Here is a 21,293-nt window from a genome sequence, read left to right as displayed (position 1 = left end):
TGCTGACGTCTCTCTTAACTTCCTTATCATTAGTCTGAGAGGGTGTTGAGAAATCTTGCATAGCACACCTATCCAGGCACAATTAGCTGTTGCTCCAAGAACTTTCCACCTGCATATTATTGAACCAGTTGTACTGACAGACATGTTTGAGATCTGTGGTATTAGTGAGGCCAGCAGGGGGCGCTGACCATGTGGTCAGTGTTGGGCCTAATGCCCCAGTATAGTGACAGGTACACTATACTGTAAAAACAGCACTGTCTTTTGGACGAGACGTTAAACTGAGGTCCTGACTCTCTTAAAAATCTGTACACAGTGTGTATGCACGCTTCTCTGTTATGATGATGTGATTGCACAGGAGCATCGTAGACACATCTCTATGCAACAACATCCACGTAGTACATTCAAGTAGAACGTGAGGCCAATGTCTTCGACATGGATGCCTCAATCACCAGCAAGTCTAGTCCTTCTTGTAACTCATTTGTATGCCAGAAATACCCTTAAAATATACTCCAAAACAGGAAGGAACCTTTTGAAGAAAGACTATTTCAGACATTTGACCTGGAATTCCAGGTGCATAACTGTTACTATTCAATTGTTGGCCACATCCAATTGTTAATTGTGCCAGAAGAATGCTTAAACAATATGAGTCTTCCAAGGGAAAAAAAAAAATACCCCAATGGTTCAAACATGTATGTGGCAGGTGGAAATTCACTCTACTGAGCCGTTTAAATACAGATTTAAGGATACATGTAAAGCTCTTTTGATGAAGTAGCTTATTTGCCTCTGTTTGAAACAGATGTTTTAGATAGAAACGCGCTGATGTAAAGCTGTCACATCCAGCTGATCAAGTGTTTTCTCATGTGGGCTCATATCACACTGTGATGCAGAAGAGAAATGAACTAAATGGACTTCCTAACAAATTCAACAGTATTCTGTCTTCTTGATTCTTTAATGTCAATCATAACAGAGCAACTGTGGTCAAAATGGAGACAATAAATCTTAATAAATGTCTGAATAGTTTATATATCAGAGCATGATGATTTAAACTAGTTCTAGTGAGAGTAGTAAGACATGTGGACCACGCTTCTTTGTGACAGAGGAACATTTTCAACTGCACTGCTGTTTGTTATAATAATAAATACTACATTACATGGCCAAAAAATACAGTCCCCCTCTGAAAGTACTGGAACGGCTGGGCCAGTTAATTCTTTTGTTGTTGTTTTTTGTTGCTATACACTAAAGACATTTGGGTTTGAGATCAAAAGATGAATATGAGACGACTTATCGGAATTTCTCCATTCATTTCCTGATATTTACATCTAGACGTGTTAAACAACTTCGAACATGGCACCTTTTGTCTGAACTCACCCATTTATCAAGTGATCAAAACTATTCCACCATGTTACTGACAGGTGTTTCTTGGTCTGAATCCTGGGTTTCAGCCTGTGAAGCCTGCATTTGATGTTAAAAAGGATAAACCAACATGAAGATCAGAGAGATGTCTATGGGAGGAACGCAAACCATTTTGAAGCTGAGAGGAAAAAAAAAAAAAGAGGGGAAACCAATCAAAAGCCATAGCACAAACATGGGGCATAGCCAAGGCGACAATTTGGAAGGTCCTGAAAAAGAACCAGACATCAAAAAGTCCAAGGAAAACAGCAGCAGTTGATGAGAAACATTTTGAGAAATGTCAAGAAAACAGGGGTTCTCGAACGTTTTGGAATCAAGTGTAAAAAGAAATTCCACGGACCCCCTCAGTACAGATGCGTTTTATGAAATCAATCTATTAATTAATTTTTTTTTTTTTTAGCAATTTATTTTATGAAACTATTCCAATATTAGGCTTGTTAGTTAAAGGTATATGTTATAATAGTCATTTCGGTCTACTTGTTTCTGGGTTTGAATCGAACCCATTCAAGTAATCAGTCAAACAGGCTAATTTAATACCTATAGGAACTTAAATGGCAGGTTATAATTTGACCATAACTAACAAAATAAAATAATAAAAATCACTGACCTCACTTTGAGAAGATTATAGTAGAACTGAGATCAAAACACACAACACCAAAAAAAAAAAAAAAAAAAAACAGACGTTTGTTTCCTGCTTTTTACTTCTTTTTTTTTTTTAAATAATCATTTTATAGACATTTTAATATGTATATATAAACAATGATTCCCAAGTTTCCCCACCTATTACCCAACACACAGACATCCACTCACTGAGTCTTCTTACATTCAGAGGAACACTTGCCATAATAAATAATTTCTCTTCCAAAAAAACAAACAGAGCAAAGCCAACGCACACAGCGATAGTGTCACAATGAGAACTACACAAAACAAGGCTTCCGTATTACTGCCATCAAAATTATTATTATTATTATTATTACCGAAATGTGCACTAAACCATAACAATGTCCAAACAGAAACATACGTCATAGTCCTCATTATGTGTTTACAGCTCAACATGATCACACCGAGTTATTTGTGATACTGGAGGAGAACGATCAGCTCTATTTGTCCAATTTAATGGTAAGGTTGTCAATTTTTTTTTTTTTTTAAATAAAACGTCTCAAAAGCTGACATGCTTCCCTTTCAAATACAGACTTGAAAGATGGGACACGGTTATGCTAATGAGTCCAACATCACAAGGGGACATATCGCGACTTCTTTAATCGGCTCACGAATCCGGCAGTCCACTGAGTGCGTTGCTTTGCGTTCCTTTAAATGACAAAATAGATCATTTGCTCTGAGAAAATAAAATATATCGATAGAATCCATCTTCTTTATACATTCGTCACGATCCCGACCGACTCCTATCGGTTACCGTACGTTCATTGTGTCCATCGTTGCAGAGGTTTACAAGACGCGTTGTCCCGTTTGGTTCATGACCGTGGTCGCACACGGTCAGCCCGATCAGGTGAAACGACCCGGGCTGTCTTTAATGGCGGGCATCTGAAATTTACACTCGCACAGATGTTTCGCACTCTGGAAGTTTCGCACATTCTTCCATGAAACTCCTCTGCGGATTTCGAAATGGCTCCTCCCTCAAACCTGCCCTCTTGAATGGTTTAAAACGCTGACGAGAGACAGATCATCAACAACGGAGATAAAAAAAAAAAAAAAAAAATAAAAAAAAAAAAAACGCTTGCAGAGATCTTAGCGGCGGGAACGAGATTATAAACGAGTAATAGTGTGTCTAAACCGTGTTAGCAAATCAAATATCAAAAATACTGACAGACACTCGATCTGGACAAAATATAAAAACCCGATCTTGAGTTCACGGAAGCGGGAGAGTGTGTCCTCCATTAACATGCATAACCTGGATATAAAGCAGGGGTAGGAAGGTTAGTCCGAATATACCGGGGTGAGCTGAGCTCTGAAATACGGTGTCTGTGGAACGTAACGGTTGAAATACAGCCAGGAATCACTCTCACTTACCCACTGAGAACTACAGCTGTGCTTAACACATGTGCCTATATAAATTATATATATATATATATATATATATATATATATATATATATATATATATATATGAACAGAATGATTTCATGTACCGTTGGGTCCAAAGTCTAAGCACTTGTGAAAAAGCTTGTATTTTGCATTATTTTCAAATCTAATGCAACAGTTTTCTTTACAAATGATGATCTTGACAACAACTCGAGTGAAAAGTCGAAGCGTTCAAACATTTTCAGAGTTTCTTCGAATTCGGTACGCTTCCTTTAAGGACCGCGTGCACTCGAGCTGGCATGGACGCCACACGAGTCTGTGCAAAACCTCACGATCCGCTTCAGATCCGATCGGTCGTCCGAAACACACGCGTCGATAGAAGAGATTAGCGTGTGTGTGCGAAGCATTTCACGCGGGCATTATCACATTATCACGAAATTAGCTTCCGTTTAAGTAGTGCCCTGGAAATAGTGCGGAATCGCACGTATTCGATATTCTTTCTTTGATACATTTCGGAAATCTCAAACCTTCTGTTTTTAAAGAGAGATTTTCCACGTGGCGCCGGACCTTTGGACCAAACTGTAGCTGGAAAGAGTAACGGAAGTCATTTTGGACACAGAATTCCGATTCGAAAATGTTAAATAAGTACCTGTTCGGCAGGGGTAGAGTTAACCCATGACTCCCGGCATTCACATCTACCAAATCTGATTGTATCCTTCTACGAGCGGCACTCAATTCTAATACGTACCAGAAAAATCAGCACGCTCTGGCTATCTGGTTGTGTAGTTGTACAGCTTGTGGGCGTTCCGGAAGGTTCTAGGAAGTCCCTGGCTGTCACATTTGTTTCCAGAAACAGTGTTTTTACATTTTGCCCAGAGGGGTGTCATCAACCCTTCCCCAAGTCAAGAACTAAGAGACCCACCCACTGGCTTAGTGATACCACAAGCTGTCCTAAAAGACAGGACTGTTCACCTCCTGTGCGCGCACACACACACACACACACACACACACACACACACACACACACACACACACACAATAGTCCTTCTTCCTTAAAACACCAATGCATGTTTAAACATATCGTTGCACATGCTTGCAGACATGCTCACACACACACACACACACACTAATACACACGCTTACACACACACATACACACGCCTCTGCTTTTCCACCGTCATAAAGGAACCTCCAGGAGCTTTTTGTGCAGGTACTGCTTCACTTCCTCAATTCCATTCAGCTTCTCCAACTCCAGATATGGCAACTGATGAAGACAAGCAGACACACAGAGCGGTGAGACCATGAGCTGGCATCTTCTAAACACACTGAAAACACACCACCTGACGTACCTGTAGTATAACGTAGCCGAGCAGCTGCAGGTGGCGGTCTCTCATGCCCCGGGAACCCACGAGCACATCCGAGTTGTGGCAGTAGTGCCATTTATCGTTTACCGACATGATCACCCTGCATGCAAGAGACGCACACAAGACACCGGTGAACATGTGATTAAGGGCTAGAGACATTTGTCAGACCTTAACGTTAATGTACACTGCATTATCGATTACATTATCTATCGCGCACAGCTTTTTCTAGCACTTTCTTCGCTAAATGTGGGGGAAGAACCGCCTTCTTTAACACAATAATGCCATTTGACGGACATGGCATTCGACCAAGCACGGACACAAGGATCTTGTTTACGGTTCTGAAACTCTTTAATACATTTTAACGATGGGATCCCAGGAACTTTTCAGTCCAGTAAATACATATTACCTGGCAATGAAAAGCTCACTTCGGTACGGTATTTAAAATTCACGGTATTTCCCACTGGAAACCGATGGGCGTATACGCGAGTCCGTCAGCTTGCAACTACTGAGATTTCTGAAGCTTGCAGACATAACAGTAAACGTAGGTATTTGACAATCTGTGGATTGTGGGCAGATCATCTGAGGCTGAGACTAGAGGGAGGGTGATATTAGGAGAAATATTAAACTGCACACACACTCATTAAGCATTAGACAAACAGTGCAAATGGCTCATTGTAATCCAAGTTAAATAAAGTCCAAGCTAAATAAAGACCGCTCGATGAGCTCAGGAGACATCCTGTTGGGAAGCCTGAGGGACTCGGTGTAAACTAGAGATACTAAATTTTCTAATATTTTGAGATGCTGGATGCTTGATTTCCATGAGCTGTAAATCGTGATCATCGAGATTATATCACTTTTGAGAGAAATATTTCACTTTATGTGTAATGAATCTACGGTATATGAAAGTTCCACTTTTTGAATGAAATTACGGAAAAGAAACGAACTTTTCACGATATTCGAATTTTTTTTGAGATGCACCTGTACAACTGAGCCGTTGAAGGTTAAGGGTGTTGCTCAAGGGCCCAGCAGTAGCAGGCTGGCAGTGCTGGGATTTGAACTTCATGAGTCGACGGTCTTAACTACTGAGCTACCGCTGGAATGTGACGTTGGACTGACCTTTTAACGTGCTCCCCGGTTGTCCTGTCCAACTCCGAGGGTTTTGCTGAGTGCAGCTGGAGTGGAACAGCAGTCACCGTGTTGGTATCTCCTGCCTCATAGGTCACGCCTTCATAGAAAGGTGTGATACTGCAGTCTGGTCCCGAATTGGCCCCCACTTGGATGGACGCACCACTCTCATCCTCCAGTATCTTTCCAATAGAGAACTGGAAGAGGGAGTCCTGTGGAGCAGTGGCCCCGGGGACAGCCGACCCGGCTTGAGCCAGACACTCTGATGGGCTGCTCAACGTTGAACTGTCCTGGCTCTCCAGAGAGTGCTCCTTGGCCAGGCTGGTGTAGTAATCCGAAGCTTGGTAATACGTGTTGTACTCCAGTGGCACCGCTCCATTGGTGCCCGCTCTCTGGATGTGGGGCGGCAGGAAGGTGGAATCATTTTCTGGCTGTTTGTCGATACCCTCCTCTAAAGGTGGTGAGAAGGGAGAGAACTTCTGGAAGTCAGAAGTCAGAGCAGCAACGGATGTGGAGCCGTCCTGTGATTTGGGGTTCACGACCGTGCACATAGAAGAGTCCGCTGTTAATGACACCGCCGCCGAGCCTGCTCTGATGGGAAGAACGTGGCCCGCGTGGTCTATCCACAGCAAAAAATCTGCGCAGTGGGTTGAAAGAACCACAGATGAAGCAGAAGAATGAAAACAGCACTAGATAACTCTGACCTTTTTGTCTATGGAAAAACGTGCCGATATTTCAACACCAATATGTCGAAACGTTACTCTATACCCGTGTAATATCCTGGAGGTAGAACTTCATCTTGCTTGTAACCATGCTCTCCAACCAGCTGCCTGAGGGCCTCGGCAACAAGGCCTTTATAACTATAACATAAAAGACAAACTCAAAAAAAATGCACACAAAACGATCATTACTGTCCACACAACCCTTTGCGCATAGACTGTACACAATTTACAAAAAACACTGCCATCTACAGGCAGAGCCATTTATAATCACAATTTTCTTCCGGACAATTTATAAACGATATACGAATTTTACAGATCTGCTTCACGATTGAGTACCGAGGACGATAAAATACAAGACACCGATATAATTAAATGTAGTCCTCCGACAACTCGTGATAAAATCTGAGCCAACTGCGTTAGATAAACCTGGATTACGCTATCAAGTTATATTTAATAAACTGCTCTCACACTCCATGGGTTATTTCAAGATCGAGGGCCAGTCTGAAAGCTTTATTCAAACAATTTACAATATTAAAAAGGATCTGTTTCAATGAAAGCAGTCTACGTGAGAGAAGATATTTAAAAAAAAAAAATCTGTCAATTTATTTGTGTATTTACAAACAGAATATACGGGAGTTAGCACGGGATTACGTACATGAATGAAAATCAATTAGGAATGCATTTGTATTTCCTGGATTTCCGATCTAACCAACACAGGAATGTATTTTGAAATCAATCATCATATATTCATGGTTATGATGTGTGTTTTGTTACCCAGGGAACGCAGTCTGGGCCGTTTCACATTGAAAGAGCTGTGCACTGACCTGTATTTGCGGTTGACCTCGTCAGCGGTGAGTGCGTGGTCAAACATGAGCACTTTGTGCGAGTCCTGCAGACGAGGCCCTGTGTACTCTCTGTGCTCAAGTTCCACCGCGGCGTCCAGCAGGGACAGATAGCGGCGTACGATCAGAGCGTACGGACTGTCTGCAGAGCAGCACACGGCAAACAATCCGGCTTAGTGGTACAGGATGAAATACGAGTGCGTTGTATAGAACGGTCACTACTGTGGCTAAGGGGCTGGCTGCGAATGTCTGGGGGTTTCTCAATAAATCAGTTACTTAGCTAGATCGCTGGTTCATGTTAGCTGTCATGATAGGCAGATTCATTGGGCTACGCCAGCTAAACTAATGACCTCTCGACGAAGCAGACCTCTAACCCACACTGGCTACAACTATACGCGCTCGAACATACGTTCATCTCAGTCCAAGAGTATTTATCTTTAGACTTTAAAAAGACACAGCAAATGAATATGACTAAGGAAAAGTAATAGGATTCAGAGATTTGACGGATTATCGTATACAATGTGGAGGAAAAAGCGCTGATGTACCGAATGATACAACGGTGAAGTGCAATCGAACTTCGAAATCGAATCGAAAATCAAAGGATTTTTTCCCCCGTAATTTAATTCAAAGTGGAACTTTCATATATTGTAGATTCGTTACACATAAAGTGAAATATTTCAAGCATTTTTTTTTTTGTTTTAATCTCGATGATTACGGCTTACAGCTCACGGAAATCAAACATCCCGTCTCTAAAAATATTCGAATAAAGAATTTATAATAGAGAAATGTCGAGCTGAGAAGACTCTAATCAGATAATTAACTCAAAACACCTGCGAAGGTTTCCTGAGTCTTTAATCTCTCGGTCTGGTTCAGTACACGACCACAATCACGGGGAAGATGAGAGTAAATGTTGCATTTCGTTTGGAAATCAAGGTTCCAGAGTCTGGAGGAAGAGTGGAGAGAGACAGAATCCAAGCTGCTTGAAGTCCAGTGTGACGTTTCCAGAGTCAGTGATGATTTGGGTTGCCATGTCATCTCCCGGTGTCGGTCCAGTGTGTTTTCTCGAGTCGAGAGTCGATGCAGCGTCTACCAGGAGATTTTAGAGAACTTCATGCTTCATCTGCTGACGAGCTTTATGGAGATGCTGATTTCCTTTTCCAGCAGGACTCGGAACCTGCCCACAGCGCCAAAACTTCTAGTAACCGGTTTACTGACCGTGGTGTTACTGTGCTCGATCGTCCAGCCGACTCGCCTGACCCGAACCCCATAGAGAATCTATGAGACACCAGACCCGACGATACAGACGAGCTGAAGACCGCTATCAAAGCAACCTGGGCTTCCAGAACACCTCAGCAGCGCCACACGCTGATCGCCTCCACGCCACGCCGCGTTCACGCAGTCATTCATACAAAAGGATTAAAACCCCGACCGAGTATCGGTGCATAAATGAACACACTTTCCACAAGGTCGACATTTCTGTATTATAAATTCTATATTCGAATATTTGGAGATACTGGATGTGTGATTTCCGTGAGCCGTAATCATCGAGATTAAAACAAACACGGGCTTGAAATATTTCACTTTATGTGTAACGAATCTACGATATATGAATTTTCCACTTTTTGAATTGAATTACAGAAGAAAATGAATTTTCCATGATATTCTAATTTTCCGAGATGCACTTATAGTAATGTGAGACAGGATCAGGATCAGATAGAACACATAAACAATCTGAAACTCATTAACGTGATATAGTACTAATTCAATCTGGCAGACTGATGCAGAGATTTGTAAGGGGACGGACTCACTGGTGACGTTGCTGATAAAGGAGGGCGAGAAGACCCGGTGCAACACCAGGCTGGGAAAGTGCCCCAGTTGGAAGAGGGACATGAGGATGTTGACGGTGGCCAGCGGCGAGCTCAGAGCCTTCATCTCCAGCACCATTTCCAGCTTAGAGAAGAACTGAGTCTCGTTAGCAGGCCGATAACTCATGCGACTGAAAGGGAACACGAGCTTCTGGATCACCTGGAAAAACAGCAGCACAACACCAAAGAGATACAATACAGATTAAATCATTTTTACAAAAAAAATACAACTTTGCTATGTTTTAAGGGAATACAGATACAAAGAAAAATAATATTAAATCTGTCAAACTGTCCGAAAAATAGATCTCCGAACGCCAACAACAGACAAAACACAAATATAAAGGGACGCCGTTCAGTAAGTTAATGGATTATAATATTTCTTATTATAATGAATGATGAGTCGAATCCATTGACTCCAAGTCAAACGATTCCCATCCCCACTGGATCTCAGATCTTAATGTTAATATTATCCCGTCTCACCTTGCTGTCTAAGTACTCGCCCTTCTTGACCAGGAATTCTGCGATGGTGTCCAGTAGTTGTGTTTCTCTGAGACGATGGCGTGCGATATACTTAGCAATAAGTGCCATGGTGTAAGGGGTGATACTGTCTACCTTTTTAGGCAGCTCCTCTAGAAGAAGAAGAGAAAAGGTCATTCGATTATGTACTCACCTGGACTACCAGGCAAACGAATCAAAATTCTGGACAGGCGACCATGTCCAACATTGTTACAGTAGAACACCAGGACTCGAAGAAGTAACTAAGCTAATCTAAACAGCTGCTGCAAACAAACATGACCGTAAGCACAAGCTTGGAGTCTCATTTACTCATAAAAGAACAAAGAGAGAAAATCTAATAACGCCTAAGTAAAGACGAATCAATTCACTCCTACTAGCGATATTTGTTTTCGAAGTGCCCAAACTCACCAGCTAGGCTACTCACAAACTTCTCCTGCCTGTTCTGGTAGAAGAGGTGAGAGCCGAAGATGAGCTCAAGGCTCTTGTTGCTGGCCTCACGGGCACACGCTGCCAGCATCTCATCCAGTAAGGTCATCTCGTGGTCACGTACGCAGCTGACACTGGCCAGCGTGTGTTTGACCAGGCGCAGGATCTTGCGGTCGACCACGAGTTGCTCGGCCGAGGCAGCGTCGGCCGCCTGCTGCGCACGCCACTTGGTGCGGTAGTAAGAGAGCAGCAGGAACAGCGTCTGTGGGTGACGCTCACGCTCGATGTTCTTCTCCAAGCCTGCCAGACACGACTCGATGAGCGGGTGCTGGCTGGACGGGTGCAGCTTCATGCAGCTGCTGAACACCATAGAGATGTCCTTCTGGTTGAACTGCGAAAGGCGGCCCTGCGACTCTTCCTCCAGCACCTGCACTATCCGAGAGTCACTGGGCAGCCCTGAAGGAACACGACGCTATGATCAGCCGGAAATATCAGCAACACCTAAAGTAGTGCTGCACTGAAATATACTAAAGAATATTAATTGCAATAACATTTCTTTGTCTTCATCATGTACTAAAAGGGTAGATCCCCCAACTAAAACCAGTACATGTAGTCTCAAAGCTTCTGGCTTACCGAGTGCGGCCACGGCGTAAAGACAGTTGACGATGCTAAAGTTGTCAAACTTGGAGCAGTCGTTAACAATGGCGTCACAGAGAGTCTGGAAGTCTGGGTGATCCAGAATCTGTCGAGTCGCACCATCACCCGATCCTACAGCAGGAGTTGAGGACAGCGCTCCGTCTGCAGCCACACCACTGCTAACCAGGCTCCCTCCTCCACTGCCAAACGCTCCAGCCTGCTGGAGTGCCAGGAGCTGGCCGATTTTCTGTAAGGCGATAGGGTAGTGGTTGTGCGAGATCTTCCCCGGGTTCTGCGTGACCCAGCGGAGCACCTCGTCCACGCTGCGCGAGCGGTCGATCAGCCGCTTCATGGTGAAGAAGGTGTCGTAGCTCATCTTCTCATGAATGAAGTTCCAGGTCTTCTTTTTGCTGTGGTGCATGTGGGCGTGAGGCTGGTAGTGTGGAGGGGGGAGGTGAGGGACCTGCGGGTGGGTGTGGTAGTGCTGATGAGGCTGGTAGTAGGTTCGGTGGGCATCTACACGGCCCTGGTAGAGCGGAGGAGGGAAACTCTGAGGAGGCGGGATGTGGGGGTGATGAGGGGCGAGAGGGTGGTGATGATTCTCCAGCATGGCTTGCCCTCCACCCATCAAACCAACGCGGCGACCAGGCTTGCCCCCTCCACCGCTGTACAGGCGCGTGGCATACATGCTGGCAAGTGTACCTTTAGCCAGAAGGTGGGAAGGCTGTGCAGGCAAGGAAAATCTCCTGCAGGTTAAGAGGCCAAGGCGAGAGGGCAGTGCCAGCATGGTATATGGGGTGATTCAACACTAAATATCAACACTGGATACCTAAAACAAAGAAAGACCCAGTATTACTCTATCAGTTTTCAAAACACTCATGTTACATGACACAAATCACTCTAGGTCACATTAATCACTCGGGTATTTCACATATACAGAATGAAATATCTGACTTTAACAGTGTGCAAGCTGCACGTCCTAAACATCAAGACTTGAGGAACCCAAGTCATACGTTCCCACCTGAAACACACTGAATCATGAATATCAACAACTCACGTAACTTACATACATACAAACCAGGGTTTTCCCTACCATCGCAGGGCGCAGCACCCAAGTGTGAATGAATGAGCAGTCACTGCTGTTTTTACAAACTGACAAACAAAACAAAACTAAACAGAGCTGTGGCTTGAACTCAAACGAAAAGAGAAGTCAGGAGAGTTCCCAGTGGGCCGCCCGCCAGCTTTCTCTCTGTACCTCACACACACCCACACTTTTTTAATATCAATGCCAGGCCCCTGAATCGATCGACTGAATCGAAAACGCGCAAATATCGAATCACTGGCGAAAAGAATCGATATATTAGATCGTATCGTCATGAAACGTGCGATTTACCCCCTAATAAACATACGGGCGCAACCATCAACTTGAGTAAGAAAGTCGCAAGCCATCAATAAGGTAAGCCTCAACTAAAAATAAATGAATATAAACTTTTTTTTTGTTAGAGAGTAATTCTTGTAGATGTCAACAACAGGCGATGTAATGACGTAACGTAATATAAATATTGTGATTATTCACGTCGTGATCCTGTGGATATCGTTATTAAAGTACTGTTATGAAACTGACTGAATGCACTGGGACTTGCTGTACCGAGTAGCTGACTGGACAGTGAAGTGCACCTATTATGCTTTTTTCAGATTTTACCTTTCATGTAGTGTGTATACAGAGCTGTTTGTGAATGTAAAAACTTCAAAAATCAAAGCGCACGACAAACGGAGTTATCGACTCCCGAAAGAAGGAACCGATTCTGAACAACTGAATTGATTCGTTAGTGATTCCAGACTTAATTCCTGTATTAACCTACGTAGGTTTGTAACAAAAAGCCCCGCCTCTGGTCTTCATCGGCTGCTCGCTGACAGCGGTAGACCGATCACGACAGACTGGGACGTCTGACCAATCAGAGCAGAGTATGCTCTCTGAAAGGAGGAGTTTAGAATGAATCATTGAACGAGTCATTTGTACCACTGTGTGTGGAAAAAACGCTGCAGTTTAAATGATGAGCACGTTAAAGTGTTTTTGATCTCGGATGCGTGTAAATCTATTATACGAGACGTTTAAAACAAAATTATGCAAAAATGTTATTATCAAAACCATAATAGGTGCACTTTTAAATCCTCCTCCATGTGAAATAAATGAAACGCCTCACCAAAGCATAATGAACTCATTACTATGGCATCACCATACAGTATATCGCGTTGTATACAAACCCTTAAGACGGACAGCTGGACAGTCAGTGCGTTCTTTACACTTTAGTGTGAAAGAAATGGTTTTTGAACGTGAAACCTGATAAACGCATTAAAGGGTGGTCATGGGGGCAGGGGGGACTTGGCGGTTAAGGCTCTGGATTACTGATCAGAAGGTCAGGGGTTCAAGCCCCAGCACTACCAGGCTATGTGTTACTGATCAGAAGGTCAGGGATTCAAGCCCCAGCACTACCAGGCTATATGTTACTGATCAGAAGGTCGAGGGTTCAAGCCCCAGCACTGCCAAGCTGCCCCTGTTCGGCCCTTGAGCAAGGCCCTTAACCCTCTCTGCTCCAGGGGGCGCTGTATCACGGCTGACCCTGCGCTCTGGTGTATGCGAAAAAAAAAAAAAAGAATTTCAGTGCTGTAATGTATACGTAATCAATAAAGACTCATTATCATCTCATATATGATTTTCTGCCTCATCTCACACATTCGCTTATGGATTTTTTTTTTCTTTCTTTTAATCCAAAGTGACTTGGCAGCTGGGATTTGAACTCACAACATGCTGATCTGAACCCCTTCAGCCAACACAACACATCCAAAGCTTTTAAAGAAACCAGTTATTATACTTACATGTTTAGTTTAAAGCAAGGCGCAAGGGTGCAGAGCCTGAAGCCATCCGAGACACAACAAGACAGGGATACAAGATTACATGCAGCCGCGGAGAGACACTGTTTACCAACAAACCGGAAATACAAACTGAACTGCAGCTAGGTGTTTACAGTAAGCGGTGAAATAAAAGCGCGCATGATAAAGCTCTCACGGAGGGACGGGTGGTGTAGTGATTGGTGTAGTGACTAGAGAAAGACGAGTAGGATGGGAAGAAGTTTGGAGGACAGCTGACAGGCTGAGAGATGTTCTGTCCGCGTCAGGAGCTCCACTAGCACGGCCTGTCGGAGTAACACACACCGGGGCTGGAGCTGTGTGTGTGGAAGCGCTCCGTGGACCAAACGCCAAACCTCCGACTCCAACACCACTACACAAGTGTCCACTGTCCGGGGGAGACACAGCTGACATGTGTCCTGTAATGTCACACCTAGGTTTTCCTTGCACTTCGGTAACAGCGCTCCGCCACCCCGGTCTCCGCCATCTTCCCGGAAGTCAACACTGGCGAACAGGAAACACGTCAGAGTCAAGGGAGCTGAAGGCTCGCGCCGAAGTGTGGGCTGTAGACGTTACTGCAGGGTTGATGCATACAGTATCACTCTTTCCATCCATCCATCCATCCATCCATTATCTATACCGATTATCCCAGTGGTTTTCAAAGTGTGGGCCGCGGCCCCCTTGGGGGCCGCCAGGGGGCGCCCGGGGTGCCTCAACAATTTGGTGTGAAAATAAATAAATACATGAATCTCACGCTCAGACATACGCTCATACGCTACATGTACACTCAGACTATACACACACACACACACACACACACACACACACACACACACACACACACAATCAATTCCTAATGTAATGTATTGTAAAGATGTAAGATGTTATTATTAATAAAAAGGGGGATATATTCTGTATTTTTAATGTGTTTTAAAGACATCTTGCAAAAGGGGGGCCTCGGTCAAATGCTAATGCCATTTGGGGGGCCTTGCCCTGGAAAAGTTTGGGAACCCCTGGATTATCCTATAGGGTCGCAGGAACCTGGAGCCTATCCCAGGGATCATGGGGCAGAAGGCGGGGTACACCCTGGACGGGGTGCTAATACATATCAGGTGTGAACTCCTTTAATACTGTTTAAAAAGCATCTCAGGGAAATTCCTCAGGAAACCGGGTGAGAAAACGCTCAGAATACATTTCTGGAAATTCTAGGCGAAAAGGGCGTCTACTTTGAAGATGCTAAAATATTAAATTATTCTGATTTATTTTGGATTTTTTTATTTTTTATTTTTTATCACAACATAATTCCCATAGTTCCATTTGTGTTACTCCAGAGTTTTGATGATTTTATTATAATCCTAGCGTTAGAATGAGTGCGTCTAAACTTTTGAGCAGTAGTGTCGGTCAATGTTCTATCGATTTGCTTGCTTTTCTAGATGTTGCGCAATCATGGGGCAGCACACTAACTGTCCCACTTAACCCCATAAAGTTCTGATTGCTCACAGCGGTCAAAAATGGGAACTGCAATACGCACTAATTGAGGACCACTGGGGTGTGAATCACTCTGCCCTATGCTCGCTGTAGTCACATTTTCAGTGGAGGAGGAGAAGAAACGCAGAATATTAATGGCAGGTTTGCCTGAGTGGGCTAGTTTAAAAATACTTTGTGGCCACCAAGAACTTGTTTTCGAAGTGGGGCCCCAGCAAACACAAACGCGCTTTCGACACAGTCAAGCGAACCCCCGCCGTTTAAATGAAAGCTACAGTTAGTCGAAAAGAGGCTTGATCATGACGAAAAAAATCATCGACGTCGAATAAACCTAAAAAAGTAGCTTGAACAATGTTAACATTCTTGAAACGCTATATTACTTTGAAATTATGCGAAAAATAACTGATTAATGAAGTTACTGCTGTGTAATTTCAAAGAAATGCATCTAGATGCGATTGTTCACTATTCTAACGATTCATTTTTATTTCATTTTTTACGGGAAAACGAAATCTCTTGAATACGAAACCAAAACATACGAAGCTAAGCACGCGCATGCGCAGATATTGTCCCTAAACCACGTTGGATTTCATCGTATAGGCTACATCTTGAACTGGAATGTTTGTGTTATATATGAATGGATTGTTAAATAGATTATACTCTAGGCATTTCCATGACGTGTAAAAATGTTGTTTATTTTATATACCTGAATAAAAAAGTCCCAATCCCTTCGTTGCTAATATGTGGTCGAAATCGCGTTTAATAAAACGTGTAGTGAGGAGCTGAGAGAGAGTTGCCCCTCCCCCACAGGGAAAACTACATCTTTCCCCCTGGAGTTCATTCTCTCACAGCCTCATCTGAGTGGAGCAGCAGAGCTGGGCACTAACTCAAGGCAAGTAATGTTTTTTCTCCTTATCTTTACACATAGTTATAAATCTGTTATGTAGTTTAATTAAATTAAATCCTTAAACAGCACTTCAGCTATACAGTTTAAAGAGGAGACAGCTAACTAGCGGTTAGCCCTAAGATTAAATCTACGGAAAATGATTTAAGCTGTGATGTAGAGAGTAGATACTTCCATCCATCCATCTTCTATACTGCTTTATCGTTTTCAGGGTCACAGGGAACATGGGGCACAAGGCAGGGTACACCTTGGACAGGGTGCCAATCCATCACAGGGCATAATCACATACACACTCACACACCCATTCATACACTACGGACACTTTGGACACGCCGATCATCCTACCATGCATGTGTTTGGACTGGGGGAGGAAACCGGAGTACCCGGAGGAAACCCCCGCAGCACAGGGAGAAACGTGCAAACTCCACACACACAGGGCCCCAGTGGGACTCGAACCCCCGACCCTGGAGGTGTGAGGCAAACGTGCTAACCACTAAGCCACCATGCACTTCTTTTGTTTAAATTATCTAAAAATCTAACTAAAAATCTATCTAAAATCTAACACGTTAAAGTTCAAGGCTCAAGGTTTACTTCTTCCTGTGGACCGTTTTGTTTGTATTTTTACACCCATTTCCCCCACAAAAATGTTAGCTTTCTAGCTGACATGCTTCTGAACAGATTAGTTTAGTTTGGCACAGCATGAATTTTAGCTAACATAAAAATACAGACTTTAAAAATATTAAAAACATTAAAAATACAGACTTCTGAATATATCCCCCTTTTTTACACTGATGTTTTGTCTGTTTAGCAATTAGAAAGTTAGGTATAGCAAATGTGATTTTAACATGTATTGTTACAAGTAACATGTTATAGTAATGTATTCATTTATTTTTCACACCAAATTGTTGAGGCCCCCCTGGCGGCCCCCACTTTGAAAACCACTGGTGTAATGAACAGAATCTGCTGTTTGTTAATAACTGGAATGTGTTCTGGGAGCGTCCTTGGTTGTTTCGTCCTGATGGCCTGCACCCCAGCAGCCTCGGAGCGGAACCGTTGTCAGACAACATCTCCAAGACGCTACACACCAAGTGACTGCCTACCGTAAGTACATCTTCCTACAATAACAACGTTCATCATAAGCAATGTTTAATTAATAGTTCAACACTTGTAGTACAAACTATAGAGACTGTGTCTGTTCCCCGAGCTATACAAATACAGAGAAAATTTCTGAATGTTTGTTTTAGTAACCTAATTAACATAAAATTAGATCATACTGAATGCACATCCAGCTCCTTTAATCTGAAGCTAGGACTAGTAAACATTAGATCTCTCGCGTCTAAGGCTCTTATTGTTAATGAAATCATTACTGATCAGGAATGTAATTTAATGTGTTTAACGGAAACTTGGATTAAACCAAACGAGTACGTAGCATTAAATGAAGCCAGTCCTCCTGGATACAGTTATGTACATCAGCCTCGTTCAACTGGTAGAGGAGGAGGTGTTGGACTCATCCATAGTCGAAATCTAGGCGTCACACAAAAGCCTAGTCATAAATGTAATTCTTTTGAAATTCTTTATACCAGTATAACGTATGTAGCCACAAAAAATAAGTCAATTCCTCTAATTATTATTTACAGACCCCCAGGGGCATATACTGAATTTCTTAGTGAGTTTGCAGACTTTATCTCAAACCTGGTTGTGTCTGTAGATAAAGCATTAATCGTCTGTGATTTTAATATTCACTTTGATAACCCAGAAGGCCCTCTGAGAACAGCGGTTGTGTCCATGTTTAGGGATTAATCAGAACGTAATCGGACCTACTCATAATGGTGGTCACACGCTAGACCTCATACTAACATACGGATTAAATATAGAAAATATTGTAATTTTTCCCACAGTCGGAATGTTGTCTCAGACCATTATCTTATCTCGTTCATAATACGTATTGATCATAATATTTCCACCTCGTACTTTCACATCAGCTACTGCACCGAGCTTCCTAAGCGACCTCCCAGAGACATCAAGATTAGATTTGGATCACCGTCTGATCCGATAGAACTCGATCAGATGACTGAATGCTTAGAGTCAACACTCCGATACACGCTAGATAGAGTAGCTCCACTCAAAAGAAAATTAATTAGAGAGAAAAAGCTAGCACCCCGGTATAACGATCAAACGCGTACCTTAAAACAGACCACTCGACAATTAGAACGTAAATGGCGTCAAACCAAATTGTTGGAAGGGGAGTCTACTGAACTATAGAAAATCTCTTAGCGATGCTAGAAAAGTCTCTCTCTCCACCTTCATAGGAGACGACAAAAACAACTCGAGATTTCTATTCAACACAGTAGCAAAACTAACTAGGAATAAAACCACTACAGAAAGAAGCACTGAATCACAATCATTACATAGCAGCGAAGATTTCATGGAATTTTTCATTGGTGAGATTGAAAATATTAGATGTGAAATTCAGGCTATTCAATTAAAACCCGACAGTATTATAACTAACCCTATAGACGATAATATAGCAATATCAGATCAATGTTTAGAATGTTTTACTCTTCTTAGATAAACCGAACTAGCTTCATTAATCTCTTCAGTAAATTCATCAACTTGCATACTCGATCCTGTAGCTACATGTTTCTTTAAACAGATTTGTCCAGGAGTAATTGAACCGCTTTTAAATATAATCAATTCTTCCCTTGGCACTGGCTATGTACCTAAATCACTTAAATTAGCAGATATTAAACCCCTGATTAAAAAACCTGATCTTGACCCCTCTCAAATGTCCAGCTGTAGACCTATATCAAATCTCCCCTTCATCTCCAAGATCTTAGAAAAGGTTTAGCACAGCAGCTACGCTACTTGCATAGGAACAACATTCATGAAATGTATCAGTCAGGATTTAGACCTCATCATAGATTTGATACTATAGATCACACTATTCTCCTTGATAGATTAGAAAATGTTGTTGGTATTAAGGGAACAGTCCTGTCCTGGCTCAGGTCTTATCTGACCGATCGTTATCAGTTCGTAGATGTAAATGGAGACTTCTCCACGCATACCGAGGTTAAATGTGGTGTTCCACAAGGTTCTGTTTTAGGCCCACTGCTTTTTACTTTATATATGCTACCCCTAGGTCAAATTATTCGTAAACATGGAATTAGCTTCCACTGTTATGCTGATGATACACAGCTGTATGTTTCAGCGAAGCCAGAGGACAGACAGCAGCTTAGTAAAGCTGAGGATTGTGTAAAGGACATTAGATGTTGGATGCTAACTAACTTCCTTTTACTTAATTCTGATAAAACAGAAATACTTTTATTAGGCCCACGTGTAGCTAGAAGTAATCTTTCTGATCACATGGTAACTCTGGATGTTCTTTCTGTTTCATCATGTGCAGCAGTTAAAGACCTTGGAGTGATTATTGACTCCAGCCTATCATTTGATGCTCATGTAGATAATATTACTAGGATAGCCTTCTTTCATCTCAGAAATATTTCGAAGATAAGAAATATTAGTTTCGTCACCTCTAGACTAGATTACTGTAATGCCTTACTGCCTGGACGTTCCAGTAGGAGCATAAACAAACTCCAGTTAGTCCAGAATGGAGCTGCTAGAGTCCTAACTAGAACCAGAAGATACGACCAAATCACCCCGATCTTATCCACACTGCACTGGCTCCCAGTGAAATCTCACATTGATTATAAAATACTATTATTAACCTATAAAGCACAAAACGGTCTCGCGCCACAGTGTCTAAGCGACCTTTTGGTTTTCTATGATCCGCCACGCCTACTTAGATCAAAAGGTGCAGGCTATCTGACGGTACCTCGAATAGCGAAGGCTACAGCAGGGGGAAGAGCTTTCTCTTATAGAGCCCCACAGTTATGGAACAGTCTTCCAATTAGTGTTCGGGACTCAGACACAGTCTCAGTGTTTAAGTCTAGGCTTAAAAGGTATTTGTTTACTCAAGCCTACCCTGACTAGACTTTCTATTACGCTAAGCACAGTCCTAATAATCCTTTCTCTCTCTCTCTCCATCTGCCGAGCCACACACGATTTAATGTAGATACTAGAGATCCTGATCCTTTCTGCTCTCCGTACCTGCCCGATCCGTTTCGGATGTCCTACCTCTGGATGGAGCTCTCATCTACTCCAATTCCAGACTGCTGGGACTACGGCTGCTTCTAAGGCCAAACAGACTTCATATAAAACCATAATGAACTTTTTCACACTATCCGTTGTTACCCAGATGAGGACGGGTTCCCTTCTGAGTCGGGTTCCTCTCAAGGTTTCTTCCTCTTAAAACATCTCAGGGAGTTTTTCCTCACCACCGTCACCACCGGCTCGCTCAATAGGGATAAATTCGTACTCTTAATATCTGTATACAGTGTTTATATATTTCTGTAAAGCTGCTTTGAGACAATGTCTATTGTAAAAACTCTATACAAATAAAATGTAATTGATTTAATGAGTTGATGTAACTGAAATTGCTAGTAAATACTCAGAGAATTTACTCTGAGAGTAGCCTATACTTTGTTTACGTACAGCATGTTAGTAGAAAGTAGTAGAGAGCTTTGTCATACTATACAAATAAAATCCACATACAGTAGAACAAGACTGCATTCTCCAGGGCCTTGTTGCAATAAATTAAAGAAAAGTAACAATATTATGGCACAAGGTGAGATATGAGTGCCTACCAGTGCTCTTAAGGTGACCAAAATCAACGTGTTTTATTGTAGTTATAGAGTTAGGATAACAGATTCAATATATACATGTGTGTGTGTTTAACATATTTACACCCATGAAACTCTTCCCACACTTGGAGCACAAAAACGACTTCTCTCATGTGTGAACACGCTGGTGTCGTTTAAGACTACTCCCTTCACGAAAACTCGTCTCACACTGTGAGCAGAAAAACTGCTTCTGTCCTGTGCGAACACGCTGGTGTTGTTTAAGACTACTCCCTTCACGAAAACTCTTCCCACACTGTGAGCAGAAAAACTGCTTCTGTCCTGTGCGAACACGCTGGTGTCGTTTAAGACTACTCC

At 42.6% G+C, this 21,293-nt stretch overlaps 1 protein-coding gene and 1 long non-coding RNA gene across 2 annotated transcripts; one reads left to right on the top strand and one right to left on the bottom strand.

Moving 5' to 3' along the window:
- Window positions 1–2,112: 2,112 nt before the first annotated feature.
- On the bottom strand, window positions 2,113–14,373 carry fastk (Fas-activated serine/threonine kinase). The gene is made up of 10 exons (XM_017472246.3): window positions 13,824–14,373; window positions 10,944–11,775; window positions 10,293–10,766; window positions 9,849–9,997; window positions 9,312–9,528; window positions 7,486–7,645; window positions 6,708–6,799; window positions 5,931–6,576; window positions 4,800–4,914; window positions 2,113–4,714 (listed from the first exon to the last, which is right to left on the bottom strand). The coding sequence occupies exons 2-10, from the start codon at window positions 11,731–11,733 to the stop codon at window positions 4,628–4,630; spliced, it is 2,730 nt and encodes a 909-aa protein (XP_017327735.1). The 5' UTR covers window positions 11,734–11,775; window positions 13,824–14,373; the 3' UTR covers window positions 2,113–4,627.
- Window positions 14,374–16,199: 1,826 nt separating this feature from the next.
- LOC128632997 (uncharacterized) lies at window positions 16,200–20,713 on the top strand. Its single transcript, XR_008396693.1, has 2 exons — window positions 16,200–17,340; window positions 20,312–20,713. It is a non-coding gene; the product is annotated as an uncharacterized LOC128632997 (long non-coding RNA).
- Window positions 20,714–21,293: the final 580 nt, after the last annotated feature.

Source organism: Ictalurus punctatus, chromosome 7, assembly GCF_001660625.3.
Source record: "Ictalurus punctatus breed USDA103 chromosome 7, Coco_2.0, whole genome shotgun sequence".
In the NCBI taxonomy this organism is placed as follows: domain Eukaryota; kingdom Metazoa; phylum Chordata; class Actinopteri; order Siluriformes; family Ictaluridae; genus Ictalurus; species Ictalurus punctatus.
This window is presented reverse-complemented; position numbering and strand designations above follow the sequence as displayed.

Coding starts and splice junctions, on each gene's coding strand:
- fastk (XM_017472246.3), bottom strand. CDS start 11,733: ATGCTGGCACTGCCCTCTCGCCTTGGCCTCTTAACCTGCAGGAGATTT. Junction 9,998..10,292: donor GTTTGTGAGTAGCCTAGCTG/GTGAGTTTGGGC, acceptor TTCTTCTTCTAG/AGGAGCTGCCTAAAAAGGTA. Junction 7,646..9,311: donor CTTTATCAGCAACGTCACCA/GTGAGTCCGTCC, acceptor GCTGCTCTGCAG/ACAGTCCGTACGCTCTGATC.